Raw genomic sequence first — 12,280 nt, forward strand, 5'->3', positions numbered from 1 at the left:
GAGAACATTTGAAGGTGTGACGGTGAGTCAATGGGCGGGGTGTGTGTATGTGCATGTGTGTCATCAGTAGTATGCAGTAGAGACTGAGGGTTGAAGACGTCTGTATGTGGATGTTTGTGTGTGAGAGAGAACCATCTCCCCTGTGACTGTCCCTCACCTGAACCATGAGCAGACCCCTCACCGCAGCTCTGCTCTTCACTCTGCTCTCAGCGCTTCATCTCAGGACGTCGGTGAGTCGATTTATTCCGGGTTTTGAATCGGGTGTTTGTCACGGAGACGGGAGACAACACCGCGATCACTTCCTGGTTTTAACGCGTCAACACGAGAATGTTTTTTATAAACTTGGAGTTTGGCGTTAAAGTGTGAATGTCTAAGTCACCGCAGGAATCCCCTTCAAACATTAATGACAAACTGCATGCTAATGAGATTTAAACATATTCATTATTCATTCATTAACTTGACTGGAATCACTTGAGTGCATTCAGTATTTTCTATAAATTAATAATGCTTAACAAACTTTAGAGGAAGTGTTGTATGCAGGTAATTTGCTATATTAATTATTTCTTTATTAATTAATTATAGTAAATTTACTTTAGACAAAGTGTTGTATGTAGAGAATTAAATATATTCATTTTCTTTAAATTAAGAATTATTTAGATTAATCCTACGTATAGAATATATTCATGACTTTCTACTAATGAAGAAGATATGAATATTAGAATGAAGACAACTGAGGATATATTCAAGCAGAGGACATCACCTGTCCCATCAACTTGATTTTTACTTCTACTCAGTTTGGGCTCATTAGAAATCCTATTAGAGGAGCAGAAAACCAGTTATTTTACATATCTTTTATTAGATAGAAGATTGATAGAGACTTTATTCAGACAGAGCAGCTTTCTGTCCCACCCAAACAGCTGAGCATGGTTTAATACACCTTTAATGACTCTGTAATTTATATATATATATAAATAAATAAAGGAGATTATTAAATAACTGGAATGGGCACATGACTTGATGGGGCACCCCACAGCCCAGTTCATGGACCCCTGATACAATTGAAAATGTTAACATAGAAATGTCTCATTATTGTCCTATGTGTGGAAGTATTTAATTCTGAGGTCAAGGTTGAAACACCTTAAAATAAATCCAATCAATTACTTTGATCCCAATACGTGCATATATTTAACTACGATATCCTTGTTCTCTCTGAAATCAGAATACTTTGTGATATATTTGCCATATATATATTCTGTTCAAATTGCTGCTCCCAATAACTTGTACTCTGGCTCCTTTGCTTTTTTGTCAAAAGGTGGAGGGCCATCATCACTTTAATTGGAGCAATATATTCTACTCATGTCATTTTTACTGGTGATAACAGAGATCACCTGCGTCAGTGGTTCAGCTACAGCCTGTTGTTTGGAGCGTGACTCCTCAACAGGACTTTGTATCAAGTACATGAATCAGCTCTTTATTGCTTTTTCAAGGAAACAACGCTGATAAGCTTCCATTGCCGCTCGTCTGTTTTCATGTTTCATAACAACAGGGCAGGAAGCAGCACAGGTGGTGCTATTGTTCAGATGTCTTTCTTGAGTTAAGATATCCTTGTTCTCTCTGAAATCAGATTGCCACGGCTCCTGAAGACTCGGAGGGATCAGGCTATGACCTGAGCACGTCTGGTTCAGGGGATGGGTCAGAGCATGGTAATACTTTGTATACTTCCTTTAAAATTGTCCCACTAGTTATAAAGAATAATAAAATATGTCCTAAACGTAATGGCTACTGCTGATGTGTTTCTTTTTCATCATGATTTTTGAAAATGATAAAGAAATGTGAAAGCCTGACTCGTGATTGGTCGAGCATGCGTATAAGTGGGACGTCCATCTTTCTATACAGTCTATGATCATGATGCACTTTGCCTGGTATGAATCTCATTATTATTTCCAAATCTACTCATGCTCGCTGTTTGCAGTCTCATCCGATGAGGTTACCGACGTCATGGATCGGGCCTTTGACAGACCTCTGTGGGCTGACAGAGACGTGAGGTCAGAATACGTTATCGTGCCAGACAGCAAGAGCTTCTTGGAGAAACCACAGATCCTAGGAGGTACTTTGCACCATTTTATGCAGAAGCTGTAAACAATGAAATGAGCGACGGCTGCATTCCAGTCAACTGCCCCAGTTATTCTAACTCAGTGATTTATGTCCACAGGTATCATCGCAGGAGGAGTAACAGGGATGGTACTGGCAGTGATACTGATGGCAATATTAATCTACAAGTGGCGCAACAAAGATAATGTAGGATACTTTCAGGGCCAGCAGACCCACAGGGAAGAAGATGATTAACTCTCCGCACTTTAGATAAACTATCTCACTGATATTGATGTTATCCGACATCTGCAGCTACAGCAAATGTGTTCTGTCCTCAGATGTTTGGCGGAGAGAGTGGGGTTGCAGAATGCAAATGTGTCCACTGTTTATTGCCATTTATTTATTGATAAGGTGATTTATGAAGAATTAGTCTTCTAAGACTAAATTACTTTAATGTTTGGTGTCGTTTATTAAGAAACTGCTGCAGCTGCCAATGAGGCCATTTCTTTTGTATTTTAAGAGATATTGTGTTTTGCAAACATTTTATTTGTGGAAATCGGATGCTGGGAATAATCTTACTAGTCCTATAGTGACCTTTAAAAAACTATTGCTTTGTTTGAATCTTTTACTATTTGTATCTATCAGCACACATATATGTAGCACTTTAACTTAAAATGATAAGACCGGGAGTCACATTTGTCAGGAAATTCCATTTGACATGTCATAATAGGAAACAGCATGGGTTTAAATAATAGAATAATAGATAATAATAAATATTCCATGTATCTGCATGAGTTAGGGGATCCTGGTGATGTGTTTGTTGGTTCATTGTCATTCAGTTGTTTATATCATAAATAATGTTAAAACACCAAAGTCTGATCTGCTGAAAGACCTGGTTTTACCAGAAACTATGTGACCTCAATAACTGAAATATTACTTTGAATCCAGGGAAACCTATATAAGGTTGTGCATTAAATATTGTTTACAATGAGGTGATGATACTTAGAGGATGTAATGTATCACATGTTGACCATGCACTGTATCTGCCATAAAATATTTAATATTTTTCTATTGAATAATTCCTAATAAATTTGTTACATAACATTTTATCCTCGATGTCTTTTGTTTTATGTACAAACATTGAGAATAGACTGCACAGTGTGTATTAGTTTGTATGAATAAGTTATTATTAGGCTTGGGTAAGTTGATTTCGTGCAAAGTTATTTATTGAAATGCACCATGTAAATGCAGGTTTAAACTTTAATAACTACATTTAACTGAGGGATCTTCTGTCTGTAAAGTGATTTAATGCAGCAGTAATGGTGAAAAGTTATTTAATAAACACTTGCAAAGACGTCAAGGTCACAATGTCACCACCCACAGGAACATCCTACACACACAATTAGACATTCTAGTCTTCACACAAACCCTTTTATGAGGCTTCATGCAGACAGTTGACCTATTATTACTACTATTATAACCATTCGTATTGTTTGTGTATCAAATCAAATCAAATCAAAGCTTATTTTCACATGCACCAAATAACAGCGTCATCAGAGCAGTGAAATTGTTATGACCTGGCAGGCAACATCTACACAGTAGACGGGCATTACAAGATTAAAAAAAAATAACATATAACATACAACATGAACCTCGTGACATATAACAGTGCAACAATTTAAATTGAAATGAAGGGCTAGCAACAGTTTACAGGATGAAGGAGTGAGGAATATTTAATTTAATTTAATATACAAATATTGACATGAATAATAAAACTTACATTAGATAGATAGATAGATAGATAGATAGATAGATAGATAGATAGATAGATAGATAGATAGATAGATAGATAGATAGATAGATAGATAGATAGATAGATAGATAGATAGATAGATAGATAGATAGATAGATAGATAGAGTACTTTATTCATCCCCGAAGGGAAATTAAGTTGTCATAGCAGCCGGTATATTTGAATACAATAAAATACAATACAATAGAATAAAATAAAAAATATTGAGGTAGAAAGAATAAAAAACAGAAGCACAAGATAAAATAAAATAAAATAGGCAGATAAAGTGCAGTGGCAAGATGATGTTAATAGTACTGATGATATGATGGTAATGTTATTGTTAGACAGTATATAAGAATAGCACAATATATATAGTATATAGTATAACATAATATACAATTATATATGATAGTAATTATACCAAATAAAAGCAGTATATAGTAATAATGGCAGCAACAGTATATATAATAATAATAGTAATAGTGCTATAATAATAGTAATTATAACATGTACACATGTATAAATGTATATATGTGTATATAGACTTATGTTTACAACTAACATATTATTATTGTTGTTGTTGTTGTGACTATTATTATAATTATTCATTGTACCATACCCCCTCCATTGGTGGAACCCCCTCCTCCACCCTCCAGAGCGGTGGTCCGGCCCCTTCCTCCCCGTCACAGGGTTTGTTTTGATCGGCCTCGTCTCGCAGCTCCTCGCGGTGGCAGCGGCTGAACTTGTGGGCGTTTCCGCTCGTCACGTTTCCCCCCCCTGCTGCGAGGCTCTTCTCTCCGGCTGTCGACCCGCGACTCTCCCGATGTTTCTCCCGACTCTGGTGGAGGACATGCATCACTTCAAGCCCAGTCGCGACCGGCTGTACACCACCCGGTGCTGCGGCTGCTGCCACGTCCGGACGGGCACCATCATCCTGGGGACATGGTACATGGTGCGTAAGATGGGCGATGGAGCGGCTAGCTAGCATGCTAACGGGAGCTAGCGCTAACAGCCAGTGTGTTTTCAACTTCGCTGAATGAGCAAGTTGTGAGATGAATGTCAACCACGTCGTGTTGACTGATCCTTGGATGTGTTTATAATTATTACCAGAAAGTCCAGCGGTAGCTATTTGCTACTTTATCCCCGTTTTACACCATGAATACGTGGCGAGTTAACGGTACGTTAGCATTAGCCTGCTAACCTGTCGGGTTTATGGTAATTCTTCTGGTTATTATCATGTAATCATATAAAACCATGAAGTGTTGGAAGTGAAGCTGACACCTGACACGTGTTATTCATCCACTCTCAGCTGGAGAGACCCTCCATGTAAACACACGACATTTAGCTCGGATAACACTCAAGCTAGCCGACCTGGGGCTCACATGCTAACGAATCATAACAGAAGTTTGTCTCTGTAAATAATCCGCAGTCACATGAATTCCTACGAAGCGGAAGCAGATTTTTTAAACATGTTCCTGTTGTTTAATGTCTTGTTGCTTAGGTGCATTTCCGGGAACTGTGTGTCTGTCCTCAGCACATCTTGTCCCCGCAGCTCAGCGAAGCCACATCTGGGTTAATCTGCTTCTCATTTCCTCACATCGCGGATCACACAACAGATGTGGCTGCTTTGTGTGGCGTTTTTAATCCTCCCACTGAGCTTTTCTTATTTATTTATTTATCACCAGTTGGACTGTGTCTGACACTAAACACTTGAGCCACGTTCCCCACTAAAAACCAGTTTCCCAGTGACCCCCTCCCTCTGTTTACACTGTTGACACTGGAAACCAACGCAAAGGAACCAGGCTGACAGAGAAAGAGTAAAATGTTTGAAATGGTGTCAGCCGCTGTAACAGGTGAATAATCATCATCGCACCAGAGGATTAAACACATTGTATGTTGTGGGAAATGATCACACACAAGTCGTTTCCAAGAAAACCTCTATACCTAAATAAGTTTATGATCAATGTTTAGATGGATGAGTATCGGAGACCACCTACAAATCAAACCACTTGAAATAAAACATGCTGATGTAAATAAACTGGGCAATATCGATAATACAGGGGGGGATTATTAACACACAGAGACCAGTTCGAGCTCTGGTTTGCTGCTGGAATAATGAAAGAGAAAGGCTTAATGAAATTAATCATCTTTAAATCATTTCTTTAAACCTCTCAAAAGTTATTCCCGGTTCATTCTTGTCTTGCTGGAACTTCAAGTTAAATATATATTACAACATTCCCTACAAAATAAAAGTTACATTTTCTTTTAAACAGGTCACAACTGCCAGTGTTCTTTAAAACCCTTAATCTTTTCCCTCCCCGCTGTCTTCAGGTGGTCAACCTGTTGATGGGAATCCTGCTCACCGTAGCTGTGACCCACCCGGAGAACGTGCCCACCATCGACCTGCAGTATGAGGTCATCGACCATTACTTTGCCTCCAACAGGATGTCTGGTAAGGGCGAATAAATTGCAACTTTAAAACTGTTTATTCACTTTATCACACATTTACACCAGAGCCTCATCTGTTAGGGGATTAATAGAAATTTCACCTGTAACTAGTTTGACAATCAATTATTCACTCAAAACAATTTTTAATCATAAAAAATGTCGCTTCTCCTGTGTGAATATTCCTTGTTTTTATTGTCAGTGCTGGGGTCTGTTATTTGGAAAAAACGATACATTAGATTTTGCCAACAAAAACTAAAGGATGGATTTTTCACTATTTACTGGTTTTTCATTAAGCTAATTATTTAATTGACCGACTAATCTATAGTAAATGTACTGATTCATTGCAGCTTTAATTTAATCAAACACTTCTCACACTTTTGTTGGTGCTTAAAATGTCTCTGTGTCCTGATGGAGCTGATGGTGAATTGTCCATTAAAATATCACTGAATAGATATTTTTCTTCAGCTGGAGTTTTCCGTGCGTGGCTGCGCTCCCTCTTTAGGCCTTTTCACTAACTCACGGGCTGCTGTTGTGCCGAGATTGAACATGTGATTCATCATCAACTGGGAGCACAACAACTCCCCACTGGCTGCTAAACAAAACAAGTCACGGAGGCAACAGCGCACCGCTGTGATGTTTACACGCAGGCTGAAAATGTTGTTGCTGGTGTCATTCCACTGTTGTCGTTCCTTTGTCTTTCCTCAAGGATTTAGGTTTGTCATAGGTGTGTGTGTGTGCCTGCGTGTTTGTTTGTGCGTGCACACCAGGGCAGGGCCAGAAGCACTGTTTGGGTTCCTCTCATTCTAGCTCGGTGATGTTTAGTTGGTCGGCCTCCTCGTTTCTCTCACATAGTAATTAAGCAAAGTACAAAGGGAAACAAGCACAGTGGGTCGACCTCCCAACAGCAGGCTCACGCCAGCTCACAGATCAGTGGAGGATGTCCACAGGCTGCAGAGACACTGGTTCAGTGGTCACTACTACTGGTTCTGAGAGCAGCTTTATCAGGCTGCACCACACCACAATCCAGATTGATAGAGAGAACATGAAAATGGTCGATGCTCAGGTTAAAACGTGTGATTGTCAATGGAAAATCTTTGGGTTGATTTGGACAAGACAGGCATTTTGTAGACATCATCTTTAAGACGCCGGTATCTTATCAAAGTGATTTTATCTGACATTTTATTGGCAAAACCATGAAATCAATTAATCAATAAAATAATCAGAAGATGATTTGATAATGTGAATAATCTTTAGTTGGAGCCCTTTTCAAAATATTATCAGTATTGGAAATTGATGAAAAATGTGTTTTTTAGTACATATTTTTATCAACCCCAACATCCTCTTCATTACTTCTGCCAAGGAGATTGTTTTCATCTTAGTTAGTAAGTTAGTTCAGGACTCACACTTTGACAGATATCCGAGTTTAACCCCGTTTTATTTTTCGGTCTCTGACACGTTCATACAGCTCACCCAGCTTGAGCTAATGAGAAACAGAACATTCTGTCTCAACCGCATTGCCCAATTGTTTTTTTCTCTAACGTCATCTCGCCAGCGCAACAGGCAGAGCAGTTAGAGGAAGCGAGAGAGCGAGTGATGGAGAGAAAAGAGGATATGAAATGTGGGCCTTTTAATTACCACAGTCTGAGTGTCATGGCTGCGTCGAGCGAGAGGCTTAATGCTTCCAAGAGTCTGCTTTAGAAACAAGGCTGGCTGGAAAGAGAGATGCCCTGGAGAGTGTTGAATTGTGTGCAAAGCAACGCTGCCTGAAAGCAAATACCCACTCATCAGAAACTCACCATACAGAGACGGCTGTAATAAAGTATTAACAAATCTACGCTTGTGTTTGGAAACTACATTTGTTTTCTGTTTGTCTCACACAGAGAACGCCTGTGTTGGATTTGCCATCTCTCTGCTGATGCTCACTATCAGCGCCATGATGGTGTACGGAGCCATTACCGTAAGTCTGCACTGTAGATATGAGGGCTTCTTATAATCTCTCTTTTTACAGCACAACTGAATTTTTTTAATATCGTCACGGTTTCTCATGCAAATACGTTATCCCCCACATATGCAGGATTTAGACTCTAGTTGTAGCAGCAACAGAGGGAAGACGTAACCGGAATAAAGCCCAAGCATCTTTTCTGTGTTTTTCTTTTCTTTACTTAATTACAGTTTATTTTAGTCTAATCCTGTAGCAGTGGGGGTGTAACTCACAATGCTGTGTTTTCACTGCTTGTAATCTTCACCTCACAGGCCCGCCTGATGGCATCAACACTGACAGGTTTGATAGCCTCTCCACATGGACCAGCATTAAGCTGCTTGTTTGGATGACTGCACAGTTAGAACATGACACACACTCGCTGGCTGTGTCCGCTGGTTCTTCATGCTTTAGCTGTGCAGGTAGATGCTCCCATGCAGCGCTGCTGTTGGTGTTAGTGTCCCAGTGAATTACCCCTCGAGCCACCAGCAGAAATCCCAAACATATTCAGTACCTGGATAAATATAAAAGTAGAAATGGAGAGTCAAGTAGATTTTGTTTTGTGTTCAGACAAATTACCCAGAATTCCTGTAGAGTTTACTGTGATGTGATAAAGTAAAAGGACCATTTTGCTGATTTTCAACCTTCACTGTGTAGATGTTACAGTTTGACTGATACTCACATTTACAGCCACAGTTCTCTCTCTTCCTGTTTCAGTATTTGCCCCAAATCACATCTAAGGATGTTTTCACATCTGCAATTTTGAACAAAGGTTCCTGTCATTTGTCTTTGTCGACATTTGATCTGGGTAGATCTGGTTTCACTTGGCAATTTAGGGAGATTACAAAATATTTTGACATCCTGTTTTCGCAACCTATGATTCATTTATAGATGATCATGTGTCTGATGTCGGCATATTGTCAATCCGGGAAGTTGTATTCTTTTTAATCGCAGAAAACTCAAATTAGACACTTAGAAAACAGAGGTTAGATTTTTCTTCTCGATACTCGCCTGAAAAACTTCTTGCTGGGTCGGCTGTGAGTTTATCCTAAGCTGCCGGATCAGAAGGGACATTCTGTTAAAGTGTGAGTTTAAGTAGTGAGGTTGAAAAAACGCCACGTGGTTCTTTAAAAATAATCTCCAACCAGACCTTTCTTACTGCTGAGTCATTTCCGTCCACATGTTTCTGATTTCTTCAGCATCGTGACGGATGGCTCATCCCGTTCTTCTGCTACCAGCTGTTTGACTTCGCTCTGAGCTGCCTGGTGGCCGTCAGCTCTCTCACCTACCTGCCCAGGATCAAGGACTACCTGGACCAGCTGGTCAGACGCCACAGTCCACACCCACATGACACAAGCACACTTCCTCTACCATGTTCACATGACGACAGAGAATCCTGTAAAACAGGTTTTGTCGTAACCTAGTGCTCGTTGCTTTCTGTTTTAACAATATTATAAGTATTGTGTCATTAGCCTGTTTCTGGTTAAGTTTCTGTTTAAAACAAATATCTTTCTACCCAGCCTGATAGCTAGTTTATGAACATGTGGAAATGGGGAAAGGTTAACAGTGCATTTGCTTTGAAAAACGAGTATATTGTTCACTTTGTGTATTTCAATTTAAGTTTTTATTTCAAAACAAGGTCTTAAACAGTCTGTGGTTTATAGCTGTGGACACCCTGTTACTAAAATACAGGCAGTATGAACTAATGTTATTCCAGTTTTACTGTGAAACTTATATTTCGCCACATTCACAAGATCTTTACTTTGTTTTAAGAGTCTAATTCCAGATCAAAAGGTCAAATTTTCTTATCTATTATTTTGTTGCACCAGCTGCATCCAATGGAGATTATCAAGCTCTTTCTTATTGATTCCGTTGCCTTGATGGTGATGCGAGTTGAATAAAATAGGAAACGGTTCTATTGATTTTCTGACATCGTCTGTTCTTTTCCTCCGCAGCCGGAGTTCCCGTACAAGGACAACCTCCTCTCTATGGACTCCAGCTGCCTGCTGCTCTTCGTACTCGTCTTCTTTGCCTTCCTCATCTTCCTCAAGGTGAAGCTTATTCACAGTTACACCCGGTTTATTCAGTGTGTGGTAGTTCATTTTAGTTATGGAGCTAGTATAAAAGTAGATAAACTATGGTTAGGTGAGAAAACTGATGTGTTCAGTAAAGAGGTGAACTCGATACAGGAAGTGTCAAATGTATCTTTAACTTGTGTTATTAACTAATGGAAAAGGACAACATTAGATATTGTGGGTTTAGATTTAGGGATTGAAGCTGTTTACTGATGGTTTAATGAGTCAATTCCACTCTGAAAGTCCAAACTCTCTTTTGTTTCTCAGGCTTACTTGATCAACTGTGTGTGGAACTGCTACAAGTACATCAACAACAGGAACATGCCAGAAATCGCTGTGTACCCGGCCTTTGAGACCCCCCCTCAGGTATGAACGCTTCCTGTGATTCCCTCTGATTGAGCACGAAGATCTTCAGTTACACACTCCATACACATGCAACATTATGTAATGCTTAAGAAACGCCACCAGGTGGCGGGATGTCCACACAATGACACAAAAAGCCACAAGAGGAAATTCATAGAATAAAGTTTTTAAGAGTTTACCATGTCAGGGGGGAAAACACTAAACTGATTCATGTTGTTGTGAAGTAAACTCAGAATTATAGTTTAAACACTTTCTTTTTAAGTATTGAAATTATAAACTGAATGTTCTTGACCTGTATAAAAAGACAGAATATTGCGAAATACACAATTTCCCAAAGCCCCATTAGACATTGAAAAGAAAAAACAAACAAAGATATAATCCTATATAACATTATTCTGTTTCTTCAGCTTTACAATTTGCGAAACATTGATCAATCTCTATTTTCCAAAATGTCTTCGTCTTATGCTCTTCGAGGTTACTTGAGTAACGTGTGTTAACTTGGTTTGTCCCAACACGTGTCAGCCATCCTCCATGTTCCTTTTCTCTTTCTTCTCCAGTACATCCTGCCCACTTACGAGATGGCCATGAAGATGCCCGAGAAGGAACCACCTCCCCCTTACATGCCCGCTTAAGCACCAGCACCATTTGTTGCCAAAACACACACACACACACACATTTGCACACACACTTATCATATGCATTCCTGCATTCCCTCACTGACCCTCTCTGAACACCCCTGATCCCCTCCTCCGACCTGCTGTGTACGTGTACGGCCACTGAAGACGCTTTGTTCCGCTGGGTTTCTGTCTGGAGGCGCGAGAGGAGAAAAGTTGGGAGAGATTAAGATTTCTGTGAATCAAACAAATGACTGAATGGATGAATGTGATTAATTGAAAAGGCGACGGAAGCTACCAGCCCATTTTCTCTCTCCGGCCTTTTTAATGTCGTGGTAAAAGGCATACGTGTGAAAATGTAACTGCTTGAAATCCTCCCATCGATCCAGCACCATCGTACCTATAGATTCATTTATGAAGTGTAAAAAGTAAAACAATTATTATGACAATCCACTTATTAGAGCTCTTATTGTTGAATTGTGTTACCTTTTCTCCCTGATTATTAATATCTAGACTATTCCACCTCGGCCTATTGACTGGTCTGTAGCTTTTTTGTCAGTTATTTATTTAGCTTTGCTGTGGTTCAGTTCACCGCCTGACCCCGCACCCCCGACATTTTCATCACCCTGATGTGTTAGCAAAGCTAGTGAATAGTTTTCCAGCTGAATCTCGGGGAGAGAGGGACGGAGACAGCAGGGGCGATGTCTCCGGGTCGGTGTCCTGCTTCTCTCCCTCGCAACTGGAGCAAACTGCTTGTCTAGTGAACATTTAGTAGATGCATGCTTATCAATCACAACCCTACATTACTTTACTGGTTATATGATTTAATCCTTGTGATAAAACATTTGACTTCAATAAACATTTCAGAACATTTCTTTCTCCATTCGACTTTTTTCTTCATGTCTTAATGTGTTTGTGAGG

General features: G+C 39.6%; 1 protein-coding gene across 1 annotated transcript; it reads left to right on the forward strand.

The window, feature by feature from the left end:
- Positions 1 to 4,591: 4,591 nt before the first annotated feature.
- Positions 4,592 to 12,230, forward strand: laptm4a (lysosomal protein transmembrane 4 alpha). Its single transcript, XM_061091560.1, has 7 exons — positions 4,592 to 4,833; positions 6,213 to 6,333; positions 8,210 to 8,286; positions 9,507 to 9,629; positions 10,263 to 10,358; positions 10,650 to 10,748; positions 11,303 to 12,230. The coding sequence occupies exons 1-7, from the start codon at positions 4,705 to 4,707 to the stop codon at positions 11,375 to 11,377; spliced, it is 720 nt and encodes a 239-aa protein (XP_060947543.1). The 5' UTR covers positions 4,592 to 4,704; the 3' UTR covers positions 11,378 to 12,230.
- Positions 12,231 to 12,280: the final 50 nt, after the last annotated feature.

Source organism: Limanda limanda, chromosome 18 (assembly GCF_963576545.1).
Source record: "Limanda limanda chromosome 18, fLimLim1.1, whole genome shotgun sequence".
In the NCBI taxonomy this organism is placed as follows: domain Eukaryota; kingdom Metazoa; phylum Chordata; class Actinopteri; order Pleuronectiformes; family Pleuronectidae; genus Limanda; species Limanda limanda.

Bases quoted from the DNA above. Each gene is read 5' to 3' on its own strand.
- laptm4a (XM_061091560.1), top strand. From the start codon at position 4,705: ATGTTTCTCCCGACTCTGGTGGAGGACATGCATCACTTCAAGCCCAGT. The intron at 10,359-10,649 runs GTGAAGCTTATT...TTTGTTTCTCAG, and splicing joins CCTTCCTCATCTTCCTCAAG to GCTTACTTGATCAACTGTGT. The intron at 10,749-11,302 runs GTATGAACGCTT...TTTCTTCTCCAG, and splicing joins CCTTTGAGACCCCCCCTCAG to TACATCCTGCCCACTTACGA.